Genomic DNA, 25,255 nt, shown 5'->3' on the forward strand with positions numbered 1-25,255 from the left:
AAAGACAACCTTCCCAGCATAACATGATTTTAGGCACATTCAATGCAAGACAATCGACTATCAACATTATAAGGAGACCAGAAAGCATATCTGGAAGCCTATACAGTGTTGTGTCGTTTTCAGAATCAAATCACTACATTGCAGATTGGAGATTGTCTTTCTCTTTTTTATTTGAAACAAATACAATCAAGTATTCATTTGAATAAAATCTGATTATTTTTTACTTTGATTGGATTTTGGACTTGCCAGGCTTACTATCCAACTAATGGTAACTTGGCACTTTTCTTGACCTCTGTTGTGTTGATAACTTTGGCCTTGGTGACCTTGTTGTCATCTTCTGATTTTAATTCACCATTAAGTTTTGGCTGTGATTTGCTTATGGTTTCAGAATTCTTTTTTACCTCTGTAGACTGTTTTGTAGTGTTTATTACTTTTGATGTAATTTCAGAGATTTTGTTTTCAGACTTGTTGGTATCCTTATTTTGTTCATCTTGTGTCTTGTTATTAGACTTTGAGGGTTTGTCAGTGATGTGGGAAACCTGCTTGGTTACTGGAGATACTTTATCACCATTATATTCTTTCTTTTTGTCTAACTTCTCATTTGAATCAGATTCTCTGTTTTGTTTAGAACTTTCTTTCTCCTTACTAGCTTCTGATTTTTTGTCTTTGTTGTCCAGTTTCTGGTTAGTAGTCTTAGATGGTTGGTCATTGATGTGAGGAACCTGCTTGGTTACTGAAGATACTTTAACATCAATATCTTCCTTCTTCTTGGCTAATTTCTCCTTGGAATCATATTCTTTGTTTTGTTTAGAACTTTCATTCTCCCTGCTAGTTTCAGATTTTTTGTCTTTGTTGTCCTGTTTTTGGTTAGTGGTCTTAGATTGTTGGTCATTGATTCTGGGGACCTGCTTAGTTACTGGAAATACTTTTACACCATCATCTTCCTTCTTCTTGCCTAATTTTTCCTTAGAATCAGACTTACTATTTTGTTCAGTACCGGTACTTTCATTCTCCTTACTATTCTCTGATTTTTTGTCTTTGTTATCTTGTTGCTTTTTAGTAGTCTTAAATACTGCAGATACTTTAACATCAATATTTTCCTTCTTCTTGCCTAATTTTTCCTTAGAATCAGACTTACTGTTTTGTTCAAAACTTTCATTCTCCTTACTATACTCAGATTTTTTGTTTTTGGTTTCCTGTTTCTGGTTAGTAGTCTTAGATCGTTGGTCATTGATGTGAGGAACCTGCTTGGTTACTGGAGATACTTTAACATCAATATCTTCCTTCTTCTTGCCTAATTTCTCCTTGGAATCATATTCGTTGTTTTGTTTAGAACTTTCATTCTCCCTGCTAGTTTCAGATTTTTTGTCTTTGTTGTCCTGTTTTTGGTTAGTGGTCTTAGATTGTTGGTCATTGATTCTGGGGACCTGCTTAGTTACTGGAAATACTTTAACACCATCATCTTCCTTCTTCTTGCCTAATTTTTCCTTAGAATCAGACTTACTATTTTGTTCAGAACTTTCATTCTCCTTACTATTCTCAGATTTTTTGTTTTTGGTTTCCTGTTTCTGGTTAGTATTCTTAGATGGTTGGTCGGTGAGGTAAAGAACCTGCTTGGTTACTGGAGATACTTTAACATCAATATCTTTCTTTTTCTTGTCTAATTTTTCCTTAGAATCAGATTTACTATTTTGTTCAGAACTTTCATTCTCCTTACTCCTCTCTGATTTTTTGTCTTTGTTATCTTGTTGCTTTTTAGTAGTCTTAAATGGTTGTTCATTTATGTGAGGAACCTTCTTGGTTAGTGAAGACACATTTACACCATCAACTTCCTTCTTGTCCATTTTGTCTTTTTCCTCAGAATCCATCTTTTTCTTATTATTTTCTATGTTTTTGTCATCTTTGTCTTTTTTCCCCTGAAACTGCATTGTGGTCTTCATAAGTTTGTTTGTGATTGAAGGGGCCTGCTTGGTTACTGGGGCCTTTTTGTCTCCACCATCTTCCTTTTTGTTCCTTTTCTCTTTAGAATCAGATCTATTATCTTCGGAGTCTTCTTTGCTATTTTGTTTGTTTTCAATTTTGCAAGTGGTGTCAGCACATTTGCAGCTCTTGACATTAATAAAAGAGTATTTTATTGTCTCTCCATTGGGACAAGTGAGGTCAATGGTAATCTTTTCTGTCCCAGTCTCTTGGCAACAAGCACATGTGTGCTCAATAGACTGTGATTTTTCTGAATACCTGAAATGTAATAGAATATGTTTTGCTTAAAACAATGCAAAAGGTTCTTTGAAAGTTGTTCAAGAATTCTCTTATCGTACAATAAAATAAAGGCAAAAAATCAATGTTATCTGATTCAAGGACAAGCTGGATCTCATCATTCTAAGAAGTCTCATACCTTCATACAAAATTAACATAATTCACATTTTGTATAATATGAAATACATTGAAAAATAATTAAAAACGTTAAGTCAACATTTCATCTAAAACTCACAAATATAAGTCAGATAAGTAGGTAACTTACATGGAATAACTTTCACAGCTTCCTTTGCAGGAAGACATCTCAATGGGTTTGTTGGATTTGCAGCCATTTTGAAGAATGATGTTTTCTGTCTTGATCCTCTGACACTTCTTTGCTTCCTTTACACCTTAAAGTAAAGGCAATGAAAAGGTTTAGGGACAGAACAGAAGCAGATTTACTATTGCAAATGTGCCAGAATTCTTGTATATTTTCACCCTTGCTATAGATCAGATTTATGAAAGTTTTAGACATTTTCCAATAAGTTGTCAGGGAAAGGCTTAGGAGGGTAAATATGTGTTCTTTTTTTTTTCTTATTGTAACCCTGGTTCACTTTTGAGATATGGTCATCTTGGTTGGACTGGATCCAGAGGTTTGAACAGGCCAAAATTTGCATGACTTATGGAACTGCATTGGCTGTATGTCCACAGGCTATCTTAGTATATTACTCAAATTAAATAATCATGGGGAATTTTACTTCCTGTGAAATGTTTATGCCTCATCAGTCATAAGGAAAGTAAACTATGAAGTGATGTGTATATATCTGTAGACATCTTTCTTCAGAATAATGTCTTCCAAATGGAATACTTACATGTCAAACAACATCCATTGGGATCTTTTTTAATGGTTTCCTATTAAAAAAAAAATAATGTTTATGAGAAACATTAAATGATTTGTAAATTGCATCAAAATATTAGATGCCATTCATTTTTTTTCTAGGGTAATGTTCTCCTAATTGCTTCAATGATGGTGGATACATGGAGTCATACATTTGTATTGGCATGACAATATTGATGACTATTCTCTAAGTGAATACAAAATACTTACTGGCACACATTCATCAAGATTGATTTTTGGGCAAGATATTTTAGAAGCCACGGTTAACAGCTTGTCTTTCTTTTGGACACACTCATATTCTGTACAGTTATCTCCGGGAGGTGACCAGGTGTCTCCAGGCTGTGAGAAAGCAAACACGAACACAAGAGTTAGACCTCATGCACATGAACATTGTTGAGGACAAGTGCTAGCTGTTGTACTTACGTACATGGCTATGGGTGATATTCACAAGTTCAAGCACATGAGGCCTTACTTAAAGACCTAAAAGGGTTATAGTATTGGAGATAAGTTTGACCAGTTTGGTCTGACTACTTTCACCACTGTAGCCCACCAGAATGAGGTTCTGAGGCCTGGGTTTGGATGGTAATGTCTAAATTACCACTCTATTTCTGTCATGCCGAAGCTTAAACTGGCAGTCCCATAACTTTGACCATGCATGCATCCACTGCTCCATTTGAATGGGACCCTTGGTTTTGTCGTCACTGGAGGTCCCAGCACTACCACTAGACACTTATGTTCTTTGCTTTTGAGAAGGGATACTTTTTATTCATGCTACATACCCTTAGATAGACATTGAAGTTCATCATGCTGCTTACCTTCAGAAGATAAGTAGAGTTATCAGGTAGTTCCATAATACATTCCGCCTGTTCACATGTTCCGCAGCATTTTCCTGATACTTTTTTATATTTAAAGCCCTGAGGAAAAAATAAAATTGTCAGATTTATAATTCTTCATGAAAGTATGGAGATATCTATTATGACCTTTATGAATATACCTGAGCACACTGTTTGTCACATATCATTGGAGTGCATGAAACATGATTTAGTCCTGTTGTCTCATTCATACTTCCATCGCACATGCAGGTTTCACATGGGTTTGATGAAGGAACTGTGACACCAGGCTAAAAAAAACCAAAATAAACAGAATAATTTACAATTTTCAGCAGGGAATTTCATGTACAAGCACAAAGACTGCAGTTGTTTTGTACCTGATATTCGGTTCCATTATGCACACACACATTTTTGGGTTCTGTAGGAATAAATATGTATTCACAAATTATTGATAGTGCCAGCTACTGAGATTCGGTGGACAAGAATACTAAGAGTGAAGTATACACACCACATTTGTAGACTGGGCAGCAACCCCCTGCACTCATCTGTAGCACAGCCTCATATCCAGGCTTACAGACCTTCTTAGTCTGCTTGCAAAGACTCACATTGCAGCCTGATAAAATAGAACATACCGAATAATAGATCAATTTATGTCCTCCTAATACTTACTTTTATTGAAGAGTGTAATAGAATAGTGTCTGTATTGGTAATGTTTATACTTTGAATTTAAGATCTATCTATCTATGTGCAGATATAGCATGTACATCTGTAAAGCAGGTTTGCCAAAAACAACATTTGATCACAGGACTCCTGCCAGCTGTAGCCCCTAGGATCAGCAGATTGGGGTACTGTAAGTCCCCCTTTCTGGAATTCTAGAATTCCTATAGGAGTCAGAGGAAGTCCTGGAAGTCCTGAAGAGCTTGGGTATGGGTAAGCACATCTGTGGTTAAGGTCCGGGCGTAACTATGGCAGTAGCAGCCATAGCGGCTGCTATGGGGCCCACAATTTAAGGGGACCTGACACACTAAAGAATAGCAAATACGCACCATTGTATACATATTATGCTGCACATTGTACATCATAATATGCATAAAATAGGGAAATCTTCTATAGTACACAGCTGAGCTGAGGAACCCAGATAAAAAATGTCAGGACTAGGAATCTCTCATCTCTAGCTTCCTGGCATATACTTCCCCCAAGTGATCTGCAGTTACTAAGACAGATATGTGCCTTCAACCCTCCTGGGATAAGAGATAAGAAGAGGTCCCCAATCAGAAGTCTGCTATGGGGCCCAGCCTCTCTTAGTTATGCCGCTAGTTAAGGGGAAGGTCCATGTCTCCTCATGTCTTTCATTCTGAGATGTTCTTTTTTTCAGTTTACTATGAATTTTTAGGTACTTACGACACTCAGTCACTGTGCAGCATGTATTAGACAGGTCTGGTACAGAAATCGGCATATATCCTTCAGAACAGTTTTTCGCGACACGTACAGGACAAGATTTTTTGGTACACAGCACACTCATCGATGTGCTGTCACAGATGCAGGTCTGACAATTACTGTCCCACTTTTCTCCAGGCTAAAAATATACAAACAATATCAATATATGGATCGAATGACATAAGATAGCCATTATGTAACTGTGTGTGTGTTATTACCTGTCTGGGCATTCCATCTGGACCAGTACATCCTAAACAAAAACAGGAACCGATTAATACCATGGATAGGGACCAGATATGTATTTAAAGGTATTGTGCCAACCGACTGCTGGGACCTACACAGTCACAAAAACAGACTCTCGGAGTACTGGAGCACTGGAAATTGCATAGCATATCTCAAACGCTCTCATTGACAGTAAATGGAAGTGACAGATAGCCTAATAGTCCCAATAGTTTTACAAGCCCTTTAACACTTAAAAGTTGTAAAAAAGTTGCAACAAGTTTTCAATTCAACATCTATTATGTGTTCCCTCTATAGACATAGAATATGTTCACTGCTATTTTGATCCCTTTAGGACTGCCAAAAACAGCCAAACATTGCCCCTGACTTTGAATTAAGCATCCACATGAATGCTTGGGATGATGCTCCAATTATACAGGGGGCGGTAGACCCCGTTCTTGTTATTGGTGGGTGCCCTAGTAATCACACCCACAATGATCAGCCATTTATCACCTATTCTGTGGATGTGCGATAATTTTAACCTGGCATCATCACTTTAAACTATAAGTGTGACCATAAAGGCTACTACATACCACAAGTAGACACGCATTTGTCTGATACAGTGTTGAATTTAGTTGTTCCCTCAGGGCAGTAGCAGCCTTCCATGAAGTCATTTGTAGTCTTGTTGAAAAAGGCATCATTATACCTTAAAGAGAGGCACATGTTAATAAAAGAGAAATTAAACAACACGTAATAAAACAACACTGTACCAGATGCTTACTTGGAATTACAGGTAGGTTCTACTGAAGGGCCACATGGATTATACTCCAGGTGTGAAGAGCAATTCTTAGCTATTAAAAAATACATAACAGTATTTAACCATAAAATAATTTATGTCAAATGGGGGAAAATGTGGTTATAAAATCAATTTTTTACTTACGGCATAAACCATCAGTGCTGTCTCTCCAGTCTATACAGACACCTACTATTCCACACATCCTAGCATAGGTCTGTAAGCTAGAGCACAGGATATCCCCTTCGGACTTAGTGCAACCATCACTGACACAGGCCTGATAATAAGGTTCTGGAGGTACAACACTGTGACATTCTTCAAAGACACTAAAAACAAATAGATTGACATAAAACATAACGTATGATGTAGAACTCTACTAGAAGATTTCTTCTAGATGTGGCTTTTCTCAACCTCTATTATGATAGTATGTTAACTCAAACTTTTCACTCTGTTTCACATTACCATTGCCCAAGATTACCACATAAATTGTGTAATATGGGACATACCTGCTTAAGATAACTGTGCAGACCTCTGGGGTATTGCAAGGTTCATCAGAATTGGTTGGTTGTACAGTTGGGAAAGTGGTTGAAGGAAGAGTAGAGAGCTCAGTTGATGGTATTCTTGTTGGAGCAGTCTGAGGAACACTGGACTTAAGAGTGGAGAAGTATGTGGGTGACAATGAAGAGAATGGGAGAGTGGATTGGCTGGGAATGATGGTTGGGACACTTGTAGGAAGGGTGCTACAAGATGATGGGTCTTCACTTGGTGCACCCCACTGCCCCGCCATTTGAGTACATGATGGAGCCACCTGTCCATTTGGTAGTAAACAGTCATCAACCCGATTATTGGAACATTTTCCTGTTATTATAAAGGGGAAACATGTAAGCAGGAGCCATTATGTTATAAATAGAAATATGTAAAATTATCATATTCATCAATCTATTAAATTAAGATGCTTACCACAGTGACCTTCAGTGTTTTCAGAAAACTTGTCAAGTGGAAGTTTTACCGTGAAGCTTAGAACATTAAATGAGATGTATGCACCAATTTCTGGGATGTCCACAATTACAAATATACCAGAGGAGGTAATAGATATACCATTTCTGTAGATTGCTGGATACACTCTCTCTTCATTTACATAGATCTTGAACAAAGGTGAAAGAAAAAAAATTAATTTTCCTAAATGTTGATATGTTATGACTGCCCTTCAGACATACGATAAGCCGAAGGTTACCTTGTTGATTATTCTTTTATTCAAAGACTGAGACTTCAATATGATGGTTTCGGTTTTGTACATGATGCGTAGAGTTTTTACACAAGTTGGGTCATCGGGGTCACAAGAGAAGTTGTCAATATAAACACGGAAGTGATCAAAGACCGGAGTTATCTGCTGTACCAGCACATATGTGCATTGCCCGTTAAAAGAGTAGTAAGTGCCATCAAAGGTGATATAATGAGAGGTTCCCCAACCACCGCAAACACCTAAAAATAACAATTTTTTGTAAACATTTTATACTAGCAAGAAGTACAGTAAAGAATTACTCTCTCAATAAGAAAATTTTATAACGCACATTCGCATCCCATCTCGTAACAGCAGCCGCTCTCGTCAAATGTTTTTTTGGGTTGTAAGCGATTAGCGCAGACCACATCTTTTACTGGCCCACACTCCTTCTTTTTTATGGATAGGTTGTTTTGACCAATACATCTTGCCTGTGTACACTGATCTATCATCCAGGTTTCATTCACCTATGAAACAGAAAAATGTGAAAAAAATCTTTTTAACTAACATTAGGACATTGCTATATAGGTGAAATATTAAAGGAAATCAACCATTTGAAAAAACATAAAAAAAACCTTAGAAATACTTACCCCTGCACCTCTTGATGTTGTCCTTCCCATCCCAGCATGGGAGAGGTACGTTTGGGGGCGTGCATAATTAGCAGCCCAGAGCATGGGATATCTTGTCCCCGCACTCCGGCCTGCTAATTGTAAGTTTCTTTTCTAGGTGATCACGGTGTGTCAAGACAAGCGGAGTGATCAACATCAAGAGGAGCGGAGGTTAGTATTTCTAGATTTTTTGTGTTTTAAAATAGTTGATTTCCTTTAACATATGAATAAGATGGGAACATGAGTAGCCCAGTGACTCAACATTTTATCAGTAAAAAAGAAATATATTGTGTACTCCTTTCTCAATAATTCACAAAAAAATGAGAAGTATAAAAACTATAATCAAATTCTGACAAAGAGCTGTAAAAGCATACCGTCCTTGGAGGCATGAGAGCAGTACATCCAGGGTTGATAGTGCTGGTTGAGCTAACAGTTGATGCTGAATTCTTAGTTTGAGATGTATGGGATGTTTTGGTGCTTGTTTCTATTGTCTTTGGAGTGCTTGCGGTCTTCTTTGTAGTCATTGTGCTCGCAGTAACAGTCTTTGAAGTCTTGGTACTGCTGGAGGCAGTCGGCACTGTAGAACTATGACATTGTTCACTGTATCTTTCCACCTTGCAGCTTTGATTGCATCTGGCATAGAAACACCAGCCTGCATTATCGGTGGTGTTGTATAGCACTTGTCCTATAGAACAGAAGCAAATACATAATAACAATCAAGATGGATTTTTACAACGAAGCATCTTTCTACACATGTCTAATAGGAGCAGATAGAAATATAATGACGTTTTCACTTGCATAAACTTATCTTTTAGCTATATATTGCTACGATTCAGTGCCCTTTACAACTTAAGCTTCAAAATACAGAGCTACTCTATAGTCACCTTGTAATCCCTCTGCTCAGATTCAGTGGCTCGACTACATACGGTTTACTACAAACTCCAAAAATGATCTTAAATAATGAGTTTGTGTGTTTATTCATAGCTTCAGATCATTTTATACATACCTGGAGGAACCAAAACTCCATTGACATTGCACATGCATCTAGTTGTAGAAAATGATTCAGTGACTGCTTCGGATGTTTTAGTAGCTTTTGTAGCTGTATGTTCAGTGCTGATTTTTCCAGTGGTAGTTGGGAGTGTTGATGCCGAGCTCACAGCTTGAGAATAAGTATCCATTTTTGTGGTTTTTAAGGAAACAGGTTTGTGTGAAGTGGCTTCTTCATGCTCAGATTCAGTGGTTGATCTTCTGAGTGCTGTAGTTTCTTCTGGAGATGTTACTTTAGATGTTATTGGTTGTCCAGATGTAGTTTTGTGGGAAGATGTTACTTCATGAGACTCGGTAGAAACTTTAGTAGTTTTAACTGGTTTTTCAGATGTCACTTCTTCATGTTCAGATACAGTGGTTGACTTATGGGGAGCAGTAGTTGCCTTTGCAGAAGTAGTTTTGAAGGCAGATGTCACTTCTCCAGATTCAGTGGGTATTTTAGTGGTTTTCATAGACACAGGTTTGCGTGAAGTGGTCTCTTCTTGCTCAGATTCAGTGGTTGATCTTCTTAGTGCTGTAGTTTCTTTTGGAGATGTTGCTTTAGATGTAATTGGTTGTCCAGGTGTAGTTTTGTGGGAAGATGTTACTTCATGAGATTCGGCAGAAACTTTAGTAGTTTTAACAGGTTTTCCAGATGTCACTTCTTCATGTTCTGATTCAGTTGTTGACTTATGAGGAGCAGTAGTTGTCTTTGCAGAAGTAGTTTTGAAGGCAGATGTCACTTCTCCAGATTCAGTGGGTATTTTAGTGGTTTTCATAGACACAGGTTTGCGTGAAGTGGTCTCTTCTTCCTCAGATTCAGTGGTTGATCTTCTAAGTGCTGTAGTTTCTTTTGGAGATGTTGCTTTAGATGTTATTGGTTGTCCAGGTGTAGTTTTGTGGGAAGATGTTACTTCATGAGATTCGGTAGAAACTTTAGTAGTTTTAACCGGTTTTGCAGATGTCACTTCTTCATGTTCAGATTCAGTTGTTGACTTAAGGGGACCAGTAGTTGTCTTTGCAGAAGTAGTTTTGAAGGCAGATGTCACTTCTCCAGATTCAGTGGGTATTTTAGTGGTTTTCATAGACACAGGTTTGCGTGAAGTGGTCTCTTCTTCCTCAGATTCAGTGGTTGATCTTCTTAGTGCTGTAGTTTGTTTTGGAGATGTTGCTTTAGATGTTATTGGTTGTCCAGATGTAGTTTTGTGGGAAGATGTTACTTCATGAGATTCGGTAGAAACTTTAGTAGTTTTAACTGGTTTTCCTGATGTCACTTCTTCATGTTCTGATTCAGTTGTTGACTTATGGGGAGCAGTAGATTTGCCAGCAGTTTTGAAGGCAGATGTCACTTCTCCAGATTCAGTGGGCATTTTAGTGGTTTTCATAGACACAGGTTTGCGTGAAGTGGTCTCTTCTTCCTCAGATTCAGTGGTTGATCTTCTGTGTGCTGTAGTTTGTTTTGGAGATGTTGCTTTAGATGTTATTGGTTGTCCAGGTGTAGTTTTGTGGGAAGATGTTACTTCATGAGATTCGGTAGAAACTTTAGTAGTTTTAACAGGTTTTGCAGATGTCACTTCTTCATATTCAGATTCAGTGGTTGACTTATGGGGAGCAGTAGTTGCCTTTGCAGAAGTAGTTTTGAAGGCAGATGTCACTTCTCCAGATTCAGTGGGCATTTTAGTTGTTTTCATAGACACAGGTTTGTGTGAAGTGGTCTCTTCTTCCTCAGATTCAGTGGTTGATCTTCTGTGTGCTGTAGTTTGTTTTGGAGATGTTGCTTTAGATGTAATTGGTTGTCCAGGTGTAGTTTTGTGGGAAGATGTTACTTCATGAGATTCGGCAGAAACTTTAGTAGTTTTAACAGGTTTTCCAGATGTCACTTCTTCATGTTCTGATTCAGTTGTTGACTTATGAGGAGCAGTAGTTGTCTTTGCAGAAGTAGTTTTGAAGGCAGATGTCACTTCTCCAGATTCAGTGGGTATTTTAGTGGTTTTCATAGACACAGGTTTGCGTGAAGTGGTCTCTTCTTCCTCAGATTCAGTGGTTGATCTTCTAAGTGCTGTAGTTTCTTTTGGAGATGTTGCTTTAGATGTTATTGGTTGTCCAGGTGTAGTTTTGTGGGAAGATGTTACTTCATGAGATTCGGTAGAAACTTTAGTAGTTTTAACCGGTTTTGCAGATGTCACTTCTTCATGTTCAGATTCAGTTGTTGACTTAAGGGGACCAGTAGTTGTCTTTGCAGAAGTAGTTTTGAAGGCAGATGTCACTTCTCCAGATTCAGTGGGTATTTTAGTGGTTTTCATAGACACAGGTTTGCGTGAAGTGGTCTCTTCTTCCTCAGATTCAGTGGTTGATCTTCTGTGTGCTGTAGTTTGTTTTGGAGATGTTGCTTTAGATGTTATTGGTTGTCCAGGTGTAGTTTTGTGGGAAGATGTTACTTCATGAGATTCGGTAGAAACTTTAGTAGTTTTAACAGGTTTTGCAGATGTCACTTCTTCATATTCAGATTCAGTGGTTGACTTATGGGGAGCAGTAGTTGCCTTTGCAGAAGTAGTTTTGAAGGCAGATGTCACTTCTCCAGATTCAGTGGGCATTTTAGTTGTTTTCATAGACACAGGTTTGTGTGAAGTGGTCTCTTCTTCCTCAGATTCAGTGGTTGATCTTCTGTGTGCTGTAGTTTGTTTTGGAGATGTTGCTTTAGATGTAATTGGTTGTCCAGGTGTAGTTTTGTGGGAAGATGTTACATCATGAGATTCGGTAGAAACTTTAGTAGTTTTAACAGGTTTTGCAGATGTCCCTTCTTCATGTTCTGATTCAGTTGTTGACTTATGGGGACCAGTAGTTGTCTTTGCAGAAGTAGTTTTGAAGGCAGATGTCACTTCTCCAGATTCAGTGGGTATTTTAGTGGTTTTCATAGACACAGGTTTGCGTGAAGTGGTCTCTTCTTCCTCAGATTCAGTGGTTGATCTTCTTAGTGCTGTAGTTTGTTTTGGAGATGTTGCTTTAGATGTTATTGGTTGTCCAGATGTAGTTTTGTGGGAAGATGTTACTTCATGAGATTCGGTAGAAACTTTAGTAGTTTTAACTGGTTTTCCTGATGTCACTTCTTCATGTTCTGATTCAGTTGTTGACTTATGGGGAGCAGTAGATTTGCCAGCAGTTTTGAAGGCAGATGTCACTTCTCCAGATTCAGTGGGCATTTTAGTGGTTTTCATAGACACAGGTTTGCGTGAAGTGGTCTCTTCTTCCTCAGATTCAGTGGTTGATCTTCTGTGTGCTGTAGTTTGTTTTGGAGATGTTGCTTTAGATGTTATTGGTTGTCCAGGTGTAGTTTTGTGGGAAGATGTTACTTCATGAGATTCGGTAGAAACTTTAGTAGTTTTAACAGGTTTTGCAGATGTCACTTCTTCATATTCAGATTCAGTGGTTGACTTATGGGGAGCAGTAGTTGCCTTTGCAGAAGTAGTTTTGAAGGCAGATGTCACTTCTCCAGATTCAGTGGGCATTTTAGTTGTTTTCATAGACACAGGTTTGTGTGAAGTGGTCTCTTCTTCCTCAGATTCAGTGGTTGATCTTCTGTGTGCTGTAGTTTGTTTTGGAGATGTTGCTTTAGATGTAATTGGTTGTCCAGGTGTAGTTTTGTGGGAAGATGTTACATCATGAGATTCGGTAGAAACTTTAGTAGTTTTAACAGGTTTTGCAGATGTCCCTTCTTCATGTTCTGATTCAGTTGTTGACTTATGGGGACCAGTAGTTGTCTTTGCAGAAGTAGTTTTGAAGGCAGATGTCACTTCTCCAGATTCAGTGGGTATTTTAGTGGTTTTCATAGACACAGGTTTGCGTGAAGTGGTCTCTTCTTCCTCAGATTCAGTGGTTGATCTTCTTAGTGCTGTAGTTTGTTTTGGAGATGTTGCTTTAGATGTTATTGGTTGTCCAGATGTAGTTTTGTGGGAAGATGTTACTTCATGAGATTCGGTAGAAACTTTAGTAGTTTTAACTGGTTTTCCTGATGTCACTTCTTCATGTTCTGATTCAGTTGTTGACTTATGGGGAGCAGTAGATTTGCCAGCAGTTTTGAAGGCAGATGTCACTTCTCCAGATTCAGTGGGCATTTTAGTGGTTTTCATAGACACAGGTTTGCGTGAAGTGGTCTCTTCTTCCTCAGATTCAGTGGTTGATCTTCTGTGTGCTGTAGTTTGTTTTGGAGATGTTGCTTTAGATGTTATTGGTTGTCCAGGTGTAGTTTTGTGGGAAGATGTTACTTCATGAGATTCGGTAGAAACTTTAGTAGTTTTAACAGGTTTTGCAGATGTCACTTCTTCATATTCAGATTCAGTGGTTGACTTATGGGGAGCAGTAGTTGCCTTTGCAGAAGTAGTTTTGAAGGCAGATGTCACTTCTCCAGATTCAGTGGGCATTTTAGTTGTTTTCATAGACACAGGTTTGTGTGAAGTGGTCTCTTCTTCCTCAGATTCAGTGGTTGATCTTCTGTGTGCTGTAGTTTGTTTTGGAGATGTTGCTTTAGATGTAATTGGTTGTCCAGGTGTAGTTTTGTGGGAAGATGTTACATCATGAGATTCGGTAGAAACTTTAGTAGTTTTAACAGGTTTTGCAGATGTCCCTTCTTCATGTTCTGATTCAGTTGTTGACTTATGGGGACCAGTAGTTGTCTTTGCAGAAGTAGTTTTGAAGGCAGATGTCACTTCTCCAGATTCAGTGGGTATTTTAGTGGTTTTCATAGACACAGGTTTGCGTGAAGTGGTCTCTTCTTCCTCAGATTCAGTGGTTGATCTTCTTAGTGCAGTAGTTTCTTTTGGAGATGTTGCTTTAGATGTAATTGGTTGTCCAGGTGTAGTTTTGTGGGAAGATGTTACTTCATGAGATTCGGTAGAAACTTTAGTAGTTTTAACAGGTTTTGCAGATGTCACTTCTTCATGTTCTGATTCAGTTGTTGACTTAAGGGGACCAGTAGTTGTCTTTGCAGAAGTAGTTTTGAAGGCAGATGTCACTTCTCCAGATTCAGTGGGTATTTTAGTGGTTTTCATAGACACAGGTTTGCGTGAAGTGGTCTCTTCTTCCTCAGATTCAGTGGTTGATCTTCTTAGTGCAGTAGTTTCTTTTGGAGATGTTGCTTTAGATGTAATTGGTTGTCCAGGTGTAGTTTTGTGGGAAGATGTTACTTCATGAGATTCGGAAGAAACTTTAGTAGTTTTAACCGGTTTTGCAGATGTCACTTCTTCATGTTCTGATTCAGTTGTTGACTTATGGGGACCAGTAGTTTTGCCAGTTGTTTTGAAGGCAGATGTCACTTCTCCAGATTCAGTGGGCATTTTAGTTGTTTTCATAGACACAGGTTTGCGTGAAGTGGTCTCTTCTTCCTCAGATTCAGTGGTTGATCTTCTTAGTGCTGTAGTTTCTTTTGGAGATGTTGATTTAGATGTAATTGGTTGTCCAGGTGTAGTTTTGTGGGAAGATGTTACTTCATGAGATTCGGTAGAAACTTTAGTAGTTTTAACAGGTTTTGCAGATGTCACTTCTTCATGTTCTGATTCAGTTGTTGACTTATGGGGACCAGTAGTTGTCTTTGCAGAAGTAGTTTTGAAGGCAGATGTCACTTCCCCAGATTCAGTGGGTATTTTAGTGGTTTTCATAGACACAGGTTTGTGTGAAGTGGTTTCTTCTTCCTCAGATTCAGTGGTTGATCTTCTTAGTGCTGTAGTTTCTTTTGGAGATGTTGCTTTAGATGTCATTGGTTGTCCAGGTGTAGTTTTGTGGGAAGATGTTACTTCATGAGATTCGGCAGAAACTTTAGTCGTGTTAACTGGTTTTCCAGATGTCACTTCTTCATGTTCAGATTCAGTGGTTGACTTATGGGGAGCAGTAGTTTTGCCAGTAGTTTTGAAGGCAGATGTCACTTCTCCAGATTCAGTGGGCATTTTAGTGGTTTTCATAGACACAGGTTTGCGTGAAGTGGTCTCTTCTTCCTCAGATTCAGTGGTTGATCTTCTGTGTGCTGTAGTTTGTTTTGGAGATGTTGCTTTAGATGTTATTGGTTGTCCAGGTGTAGTTTTGTGGGAAGATGTTACTTCATGAGATTCGGTAGAAACTTTAGTAGTTTTAACTGGTTTTCCTGACGTCACTTCTTCATGTTCAGATTTAGTTGTTGACTTATGGGGAGCAGTAGTTGCCTTTGCAGTAGTACTTTTGCCAATAGTTTTGAAGGCAGATGTCACTTCTCCAGATTCAGTGGGCATTTTAGTGGTTTTCATAGACACAGGTTTGCGTGAAGTGGTCTCTTCTTCCTCAGATTCAGTGGTTGATCTTCTGTGTGCTGTAGTTTGTTTTGGAGATGTTGCTTTAGATGTTATTGGTTGTCCAGGTGTAGTTTTGTGGGAAGATGTTACTTCATGAGATTCGGCAGAAACTTTAGTAGTTTTAACTGGTTTTCCTGACGTCACTTCTTCATGTTCAGATTCAGTGGTTGACTTATGGGGAGCAGCAGTTTTGCCAGTAGTTTTGAAGGCAGATGTCACTTCTCCAGATTCAGTGGGTATTTTAGTTGTTTTCATAGACACAGGCTTGTGTGAAGTGGTCTCCTCATGCTCAGATTCAGTGGTTGATCTTCTTAGTGCTGTAGTTTCTTTTGGAGATGTTGCTTTAGATGTCATTGGTTGTCCAGGTGTAGTTTTGTGGGAAGATGTTACTTCATGAGATTCGGCAGAAACTTTAGTAGTTTTAACTGGTTTTCCAGATGTCACTTCTTCATGTTCAGATACAGTTGTTGACTTATGGGGACTAGTAGTTGTCTTTGCAGAAGTAGTTTTGAAGGCAGATGTCACTTCTCCAGATTCAGTGGGCATTTTAGTGGTTTTCATAGACACAGGTTTGCGTGAAGTGGTCTCTTCTTCCTCAGATTCAGTGGTTGATCTTCTTAGTGCTGTAGTTTCTTTTGGATATGTTGCTTTAGATGTTATTGGTTGTCCAGGTGTAGTTTTGTAGGAAGATTTTACTTCATGAGATTCGGTAGAAACTTTAGTAGTTTTAACTGGTTTTCCTGACGTCACTTCTTCATGTTCAGATTCAGTTGTTGACTTATGGGGAGCAGTAGTTGCCTTTGCAGTAGTACTTTTGCCAGTAGTTTTGAAGGCAGATGTCACTTCTCCAGATTCAGTGGGCATTTTAGTGGTTTTCATAGACGCAGGTTTGCGTGAAGTGGTCTCTTCTTCCCCAGATTCAGTGGTTGATCTTCTGTGTGCTGTAGTTTGTTTTGGAGATGTTGCTTTAGATGTTATTGGTTGTCCAGGTGTAGTTTTGTGGGAAGATGTTACTTCATGAGATTCGGTAGAAACTTTAGTAGTTTTAACTGGTTTTTCAGATGTCACTTCTTCATGTTCAGATTCAGTGGTTGACTTATGGGGAGCAGTAGTTTTGCCAGTAGTTTTGAAGGCAGATGTCACTTCTCCAGATTCAGTGGGCATTTTAGTGGTTTTCATAGACACAGGTTTGCGTGAAGTGGTCTCTTCTTCCTCAGATTCAGTGGTTGATCTTCTTAGTGCTGTAGTTTGTTTTGGAGATGTTGCTTTAGATGTTATTGGTTGTCCAGGTGTAGTTTTGTGGGAAGATGTTACTTCATGAGATTCGGCAGAAACTTTTGTAGTTTTAACAGGTTTTCCTGACGTCACTTCTTCATGTTCAGATTCAGTTGTTGACTTATGGGGAGCAGTAGTTGCCTTTGCAGAAGTAGTTTTGAAGGCAGATGTCACTTCTCCAGATTCTGTGGGTATTTTAGTGGTTTTCATAGACACAGGCTTGTGTGAAGTGGTCTCCTCATGCTCAGATTCAGTGGTTGATCTTCTTAGTGCTGTAGTTTCTTCTGGAGATGTTACTTTAGATGTTATTGGTTGTCCAGGTGTAGTTTTGTGGGAAGATGTTACTTCATGAGATTCTGTAGAAACTTTAGTAGTTTTAACTGGTTTTCCAGATGTCACTTCTTCATGTTCAGATTCAGTGGTTGACTTATGGGGACCAGTAGTTGTCCTTGCAGAAGTAGTTTTGAAGGCAGATGTCACTTCTCCAGATTCTGTGGGCATTTTAGTGGTTTTCATAGACACAGGTTTGTGGGAAGTGGTCTCTTCTTGCTCAGATACAGTGGTTGATCTTCTTAGTGCTGTAGTTTCTTTTGGAGATGTTGCTTTAGATGTAATTGGTTGTCCAGGTGTAGTTTTGTTGCCAGACGTTATTTCATGAGATTCAGTAGAAACCTTAGTTGTTTTAAAAGGTTTTCCAGATGTCACTGCTTCATGTTGTGACTCAGTGGTTTGCTTATGGGAAGCTGCAGTAACCTTTGAGGAAGTCGTTTTGCCAGTAGTTTTGAAGGCAGATGTCACTTCTCCAGATTCTGTAGACACTTTAGTGGTTTTCATGGACACAGTTTTGTGTGAAGTGGCTTTTTCATGCTCAGATTCAGTGGTTTGGTGCTTTGTGGTAGATCGATTAAATTCTGATGTTGTAGTGTGCCCTTGAGTAGGGATTGATTTAGTCGTTTTTTCAAGTGGTGCTGTGATAACTGTAGTGGCTTTAGTTATTTTTGGTGTGTATGTTTGAATATCTTCATGAGTTGTTAACTTTCCAAAAGCTGAAGTTGGCTGTGTATGTGGTGAGCTTGGCAGAGAAGTAATACTGTGCTTGGTTGTTTGAGGAAGAGTGCTTGTAACTCTGGAAGATATAATCTCTTGTTTAGTGCTCATTGGTTGAGGTTTTGTGGAAGTAGGCATTCCTTTTGTCACCATACATCCAGAACAGCAGTACACACGGATTTCATAGTTATAACAATAAGGAAATGGGCCGGTTTGTTCATCATTTCGACAAACAAGACCATTACTGACATTACACTGCACATTTTGTTGAAGTTCTTCCATAGGGATATCTGGAATATCAGCAGACCTACACTGAATATCCGATGGCTCTTGGCATATTTTAAATCCTGAATTTCTAATGTCTTCATATGTTTCAAAGTCTCCATTTCTATCTGAGTTAGGGAAACTAACATCAAACCATTGAGACCACTCACAGACAGGTACACAATTGTCTTTACTTGAAGTGGTCATATGTGTACTGGATGTGGTTATCAGAACTGTATGGGGAACTTTGGTTGTCACCTCTGTATGAAGCTCCATTTTTGTAGTTTTTGTTAATTTTGGTGTTGTTCTTGTGAATTCAGAACTTTCTGAATGTTTTGTTGAGTGAGCTTTGGTAGTTGAAGGAACATGGATGGTGGATGGTTCACAATTCTCCAAAGAGCAACATAGGATTTGTACTTGGTAATTGTAGCATAGGGGGAAATTCTTAATTTGATCAGCATTTTTGCAAATTAAGCCATGAGTGATATTGCAGGTGACTATTTGGCCAACTTCTTCTATGGCTTTATCTGGATATCTTTCGGCTCTACACTTAATGTCCTCTGGTTTTTGGCATACATTGTTACCAGCAGCTCTAAGGTTTTCAATGGTTTCAAAGTCTCCGTCAGATTCAACAATGCTGGGGAAATGTACATCAAGCCACGATGTCCAAGTGCACATCTCTTTCATACATGGAGTGGTGTGAGGTGTTTCTTTAGGTTTGGTTGTGGAAGGCTTTATAGTTTCTGTGACAGGTTTCATGGTGGGTGTCCTAGGAGTGGTTTTCATAGATGATATGGCACTTGATGTTTTGGCTGGTGATGTAGATGCTGTAATTAGAGTCTCAGGGGATTTTGTTGTCAATGTGATGGCAGGCGAAGAAGTTATAAGAGGCGTTGGAGAAGCTGAAACTTCCCCACATGGAACAAAGCTGCAGCAGAGAATACGGATCTCATAATTAAAACACAGTTGGGAAAATTGATCTCGATTGTAACATACAAGTCCCATTGAAGTATTGCACTGTATTATCTGACCCAGGTCTGCAACAGGGATTTTAGGAAATTTTTGTGCTCGACATTCCACTTGAGAAGGGACTTTACATACAGAATATCCCTTTTTTCTGATGTTCTCAAATGTTTCAAAATCGCCTTCATTTTCTCCATATTTGGGACAGGTGACATCGTACCATGTTGACCACTTGCACACCTCTTTAAGGCAGGATACAGAAGTTGATGATATTGGCTCTGTACAAGAAATAATTGTATTATGGAAATTAGCAGTGCAACAACAAACCCATGATATAGCTTATTAGTCTACTCAAATCTGACACCTTACAGGCACGCTACAGGGCGCCATCATCTTTAAATGCCGGTCCCATAGCTGTCATTAGCTATTCTATATTACGGTCTGTCAATAATCTAGAAGCAGCATATTTACAGTGTATTGTATAAGTGATCAGTTTAAGTACCCTAGGAGGAAAAAATAATAGTAAAAAAAAACTTTTTAAACATGAAAAAAATAAATAAAAATTGAAATCACTCCCTTTCACTAGAACACATATAACAATAAAGAAACAAATAAAATCATGAACATATTAGGTATCACAATGTCCCAAAATGTCCAATCTATATTAAAATATAGAAACAATTATTCCCGTTACCCTAATTGTCCGAATTGCGCTTTTTCGCGATATTTTTTCTCCAATCCAAATTTTGATAAAAAGTGATAGAAAGGTCATACAGATTTCAAAAGGTCATTAATATAGACATCACCCTATCCCACAAACAATGATACCTCACAGAGCTTGTACTTTGAAGTATGAAAAAGTTTCAGGTATCAGAGTATGGAGATGCAAGGCATTTATACATTTTTAGGTTTAGAATTTTTTTTAAAGGTATTGAGACAAAACTAATGTATATGAATTTGGTATCACTGCGATCTTAATGATTCAAAGAATAACTTATAGGTGTCATCTGGACTGCACATTGATAGCCATACAAATTAAACCTATTGGAATATGGCGCAACTATGTATTTTTTGCAAACCATTGGAATTTTTTTCCAGCTTCCCAGTACATGGCGCAGAATATTAAATGGAGCCACTAGAAAATAAAATTTATCTCACATATAGCTAGCCATCATATAGCTTTGTGAATGAAAAAATCTAAAAGTTATGGCTTGTGGAAGCACAGAAGTGAAAAACAGAAAGACCAAAAAATGCAAACAATTAGTATTTAAGGGGTTAATAAAAAAACAGGTCAATCTTGGATAACTTAAAAGGCCAATTAGCAAAATGCTAATTTTTTCTAAATACCTGGGGTGGAGATATTCATTGGGATTTTAGTGGTTGTATCAAAATGGAAGGTAGTGGTAGGGGCTTTGGTGGTGGGAACACAAGGGTAGACACTTCTTGTGATGGTTCCATTGGATGAACATGTGGCTGAAATGCATCCTCCAATTCCATCAGTGGTGTTGTAAATGACATCTCCGTAGTTGTACTTCATATTTCCATAGTAACAGTAACATGCTGCAAATTTAAAAAGAAAGTTGAGATTCCTTCCTATTCTTAAGACACAACAATTACATTCAATGTGTTAATTTGGACGAATTAACTTTGGGCCTCTTTACAAACTAGGCTCGGACTGGCCCACAGGTGAACAGGTGGATCCACCAGTGGGCCCCTGAGATAAGATGGCTCCCAGGCCCTGCACTAGTAGTGCTGGACAGGTTATCCACAATTTACTTCAAACATGTATTCACCATCTCAACCATCCTATGTATTCATACAATATAATTGTTAGAATATGTAATAAACTGTACACATAGCTATGTAAAGGTGGGCCCCAAGATCGAATTTTACTAGTGGCTCCTTGACATCCCAGTCTATCACTGATGACACCCTCTAGCTATGTCCCTGGCTATACCCAAAGAAGTGTACAATATAGCACTCACCTCTCTCATCCATTTGACAACGACGACCTTTCTTTGTGCAGATACTGAAAAATATCAACGTATTGTCAGGATGAGAAGAAAGAAACAAGCAAGCACCTTCTCCTTAAAAAAAAGGTAGGTCTTTACCATGATTCACAGTTCTTATAAGAGGGGACCATATCTCCAACACTGTATCGCTTGCCATCATCATCATAACATCCACAATTTGCCTGAGCAACGCACTTCATAATGTCTTCATCGAAAAATGGTCGCTCCTTTGGACATTTTGGATAACATCCTAACATAGAATATAATATAGAAAGAATTATTTAACCCTTCATATGTTCGGGAAGACATCAGCTGATGGCTAAGGGCAACTAGAGCCATAATACTCAAAGATAACAAAGGTAATTTGGGTACTATAAGGTAAGGTAATTCTTGTAATTTGGGGATGTGGTTTGGATTTTGAGGTTTTTGTCACCCTTTTTATTGAGCAAAAAAAATAGCCCAACAGAGAGAACTTATGAAAGAAAGAAACAAAACAGTTGAAGATGAACACACCTTCCAATCCAGGTAGGTTATTCATGCACTGGCCACTTGGGTTCCTACAGGTCTTCATACAGGGAGCTCCACATGGCTTATAGTGCCACTCACACTCTCCTTCAGGGTTATAGTAATCACAAAATAGAGCTGGAAAAAAAATTGTGCAAAATATTACAAAAAAAGCACAAAATCCTATTACCAGTAAATGCTTTTATTAATCATATTGGGGTTTTTTTTTGGAAAATTTGACATTTTAAATTTCTAGAATGGAGAAGAGCTGAGGAAAAAACTTACGACAAATCTCAGGCGATCTCCAAGATACACAAATTCCTGCTTGACTACAGGCAGCAGCATAAGCCGCAACGGCGGTACAGTAGCATTCGCAGTCCCCACCAGAATCACAAGCACATGTGTCACGGACACAGGCCTCTTGGTAAGGAGTAGGATCAACCTGAAAGATTAATATAGTTAGAGGACTACATTTCTGTGATGCTAGCCTGAGAAACTTCAAGTTATGAGTAAGCGTCATACAGTACCTTGGAGTGACATTTGGAGAAGGTCGAGCTCATGATAATGCTACAGTGCTTCTGAGACCAGGTCTGACGGTATGGGTTGGCCAGACAAGGGTCCCTTACGGGCAGAGCATCAGGACATGTGGGGGAAGCCTTCCAACCGTTTCCAAACTCTTGAATATTGACTACAACTGATTGACTTCTTGTGGTAAAATCATTGGATACACTACCATCGTAATTACCACAAAGACCACACACGGATCCCTGATGCAAAGAAGAAGACTTTTTTTTAAATTGAAATTTTTGGACATTTAAGGCATTTTTTTGGAAAGAGGATTATTGTAAAATTGTTCCTCACTTCAAAGCAAAGAGTTGGCCTTATATCTCCAGAGGCTACACAGCCTCCACATGGTACAGTATATACACACTTGACCATGTGGTAATAGCAGACATATATATTCTTTATTTTTACAAAAAAAATTGTGAATAATATGACAAACCGCTCACCTTGTACTCGGGGCTCAGCTTTATTAAGATACTGGTCTTTTTATCCCACATTAGAATCAATCCATTCTTTGCCTCGATCACAAGGTAAATACCCATCTGCCTGACCTGGTAGGGAACTTCACTGCCAATGTCCCTTTCCACAACTTCATATGAGCCTTCACTTAGTTTCAACTCAAAGTTCTGGGGAGATCAGGAGATATTACAGTATTATGTTTAGAACGTTTCCAATACAATAAACCTGCAAAAAGTTGTTTTAAAATATTTTCATCTCCTTCTATTTTATAGATGTAGTCTTGCTTTACTTGCCATCAGCTCAACTATCCCTTGCGCACCCCATGACATACTATAGCTTTGTACGCTGCGGGGAATTCATACACTGCCACCAGTCCTAGGGGCAGGTTGAGACTGCCATGGGCCCTGGATTGTATGAATATTACAGCCCCTACAAGTCTGGAATCCACTTCCTACATTTGGTACTTCCTACATATTTAGGGAATGGAAACTGCCTGTTCTCAAATGGCTCTTGAGTACATGTGTATTGAGAGAACAAACAGATGTATAAGTATTTTATGGGTAAAGGTCCTTCTCAGTATAAAATTTTGTGGGTGGTTTGGGTGGCCATGTGCCCCCTAGAAGGCTTGGGCCCTGGGCTACCGCCCAAACCGCCTAATGCACTACTGACCAGTCCTCAGGAAGCTGTGATGGCGGTAATGTATAGCACATCACTTGCTTGTTGCTTGTAAGCATAGACCAGGAAGACTTTAGCTCTAAATTATTAGGAGGACATTTGTATTTTTTGCGTTTTTTTACTATTTTACAGAAAACAGAAAATCAAAACACAAAAGTTAATAAAAAAGAATAAGAAAAACATAAGAAAACTTCTTAAAACTTACCCCAAGGAAAACCTTTATCGCTTTAGAACAGGTGGCCCCCGTTGTCCCGCAGGGGATGTTCTCAGTGATGACTCGGAATGAACCATTCCCAGCATTGGATAAGCAATAATCCTGTAGGACAGCACAGTGGGATGTCTTAATATACACAATGGTAGAAAATAACTAGTACTTGTAATAGTAATTCTGCATTATCCAAAGCCGGTAATTGCAATCTAATGGCATAAGTTTATAAGATGATTTGGCATGAAGTGGCACCTTCCCCTTTTTTTTTAATATATTTGTTATATAGTACAATATTTTAGTACCTGAGTCAGCGTGTATTCACAGTCTCCACTAAAATCAAAACGCTTGCCATCAAAGGTTACGTAGTGCCCCTCTCCATATACGACACACGTCCTATGGCATTCCTCCTTTGTACACTGCCACTTTCTATCTTCACAGGTGCTTCAAGGGTGAAAATTTTAAAATCATTAAATTATAAAATTCTTACTTTTTTCTAACATTCAACTACACTGTATGTAAACATATTTAAAAATCCAGCTTCAGACACTGTTGCAGTTTTAGATTGTTACTTCTAGAAAATCTCCCCAATTGCTTTAAAAAGTTTGAATTGTTTAATATTTTAAAGATTTCAGAAAAAAATGTTTCTCTTTGTTACCTGCTAATGGATAAATCTCTACTGCCACACTGTGGTGCATCTTTATATTGCATATAATTCCGGAGACAAGTATAAACCTTATATCACCATATTCGCTATCACCCAGAAATCAACGTGAACTATTATCCTTTGCCTTACCATGTGTTACAGTCCTGCTGGATAGTCTCTCCGCTCTGGTACATTTCTCCATTGTGTACACACGGACAGTCTTCCTCAGGAATACAACTTCCATTATTATTCAGCACAAGGCCTTCAGGACATACACAACCCGAAGCACACTGAATGCTGAACTGTTGGCACAAAAAAGTACATTTTATATACAACACCCACGGGAAATAATAATAATCTTTATTTATATATCCTCATCAAATTCCACAGCGCTTTACAAAAAGTTTCCTTAACTGTTACACGGGTTATAGTAAAGTGGCTAAATTTTGTCTTGCATCTGTGCCATAGATTCTGTGCCATAGATTCATATTCATATTTGTATTGAAGCCTAGTGCTTACACCATGACAACCTCATGGACCCCACAATAAGGTTTAGGTGCTGCTAATTTATATCCATTGTGCAGCAAAAGTAGAAGATCACAATGAGATGTTGTTTTATGGGGCTAGACATGTTACACTTTATTTCTTGTTAGAACAATTTCTAACAAAACCAATCTTTGACACATGCCTATTTGGACCATGGTTATAACATGAACAAGATGTATTCTCTATTTATGTGTGGGGGACCAAAAATAACAAGATTTGGAATCTTGGTTCCTTCGATACTCATTTGAATGGAAATTTTTGCATGATACTCCATTCAATCCTATGGGATTGCCAAAGAAAGATGACTACAACGCTTGGCTGTGTTATTGGACTGGCCCACCAGAGTACCAGAGGATTCACCAGTGGGCCCAGGCTCTAACCAATTACAGGACCCCAGAGGTACAGCTGAAGGCAACCCAATTCAGAAAATAGTAGGGTCATTGGGGATGATAGAGG

General features: G+C 38.5%; 1 protein-coding gene across 1 annotated transcript in view; it reads right to left on the bottom strand.

Annotated features, from left to right (window-relative positions):
- Positions 1-254: 254 nt before the first annotated feature.
- The window catches only part of LOC140070232 (uncharacterized), a 36,310-nt gene continuing 11,309 nt past the window's right edge, over positions 255-25,255 (bottom strand). Inside the window, exons 19-49 of the mRNA XM_072116586.1 lie at positions 24,404-24,555; positions 23,913-24,051; positions 23,608-23,718; positions 22,715-22,894; positions 22,232-22,471; positions 21,990-22,146; positions 21,714-21,842; positions 21,300-21,450; positions 21,174-21,217; positions 20,536-20,748; positions 15,854-19,466; positions 10,667-15,724; positions 9,306-10,528; positions 8,674-8,984; positions 7,984-8,158; positions 7,647-7,894; positions 7,373-7,556; positions 6,919-7,270; positions 6,560-6,738; positions 6,401-6,470; positions 6,213-6,325; positions 5,619-5,650; positions 5,365-5,539; positions 4,472-4,576; positions 4,341-4,381; positions 4,128-4,253; positions 3,949-4,047; positions 3,344-3,472; positions 3,108-3,147; positions 2,522-2,645; positions 255-2,238 (exon numbers count right to left, since the gene is read on the bottom strand). Of these exons, the coding sequence (XP_071972687.1) occupies positions 255-2,238; positions 2,522-2,645; positions 3,108-3,147; positions 3,344-3,472; positions 3,949-4,047; positions 4,128-4,253; positions 4,341-4,381; positions 4,472-4,576; positions 5,365-5,539; positions 5,619-5,650; positions 6,213-6,325; positions 6,401-6,470; positions 6,560-6,738; positions 6,919-7,270; positions 7,373-7,556; positions 7,647-7,894; positions 7,984-8,158; positions 8,674-8,984; positions 9,306-10,528; positions 10,667-15,724; positions 15,854-19,466; positions 20,536-20,748; positions 21,174-21,217; positions 21,300-21,450; positions 21,714-21,842; positions 21,990-22,146; positions 22,232-22,471; positions 22,715-22,894; positions 23,608-23,718; positions 23,913-24,051; positions 24,404-24,555 (15,897 nt within the window). The remainder of the gene's footprint in view (positions 2,239-2,521; positions 2,646-3,107; positions 3,148-3,343; positions 3,473-3,948; positions 4,048-4,127; positions 4,254-4,340; positions 4,382-4,471; positions 4,577-5,364; positions 5,540-5,618; positions 5,651-6,212; positions 6,326-6,400; positions 6,471-6,559; positions 6,739-6,918; positions 7,271-7,372; positions 7,557-7,646; positions 7,895-7,983; positions 8,159-8,673; positions 8,985-9,305; positions 10,529-10,666; positions 15,725-15,853; positions 19,467-20,535; positions 20,749-21,173; positions 21,218-21,299; positions 21,451-21,713; positions 21,843-21,989; positions 22,147-22,231; positions 22,472-22,714; positions 22,895-23,607; positions 23,719-23,912; positions 24,052-24,403; positions 24,556-25,255) is intronic.

This window comes from Engystomops pustulosus, chromosome 7 (assembly GCF_040894005.1).
Source record: "Engystomops pustulosus chromosome 7, aEngPut4.maternal, whole genome shotgun sequence".
NCBI lineage: Eukaryota > Metazoa > Chordata > Amphibia > Anura > Leptodactylidae > Engystomops > Engystomops pustulosus.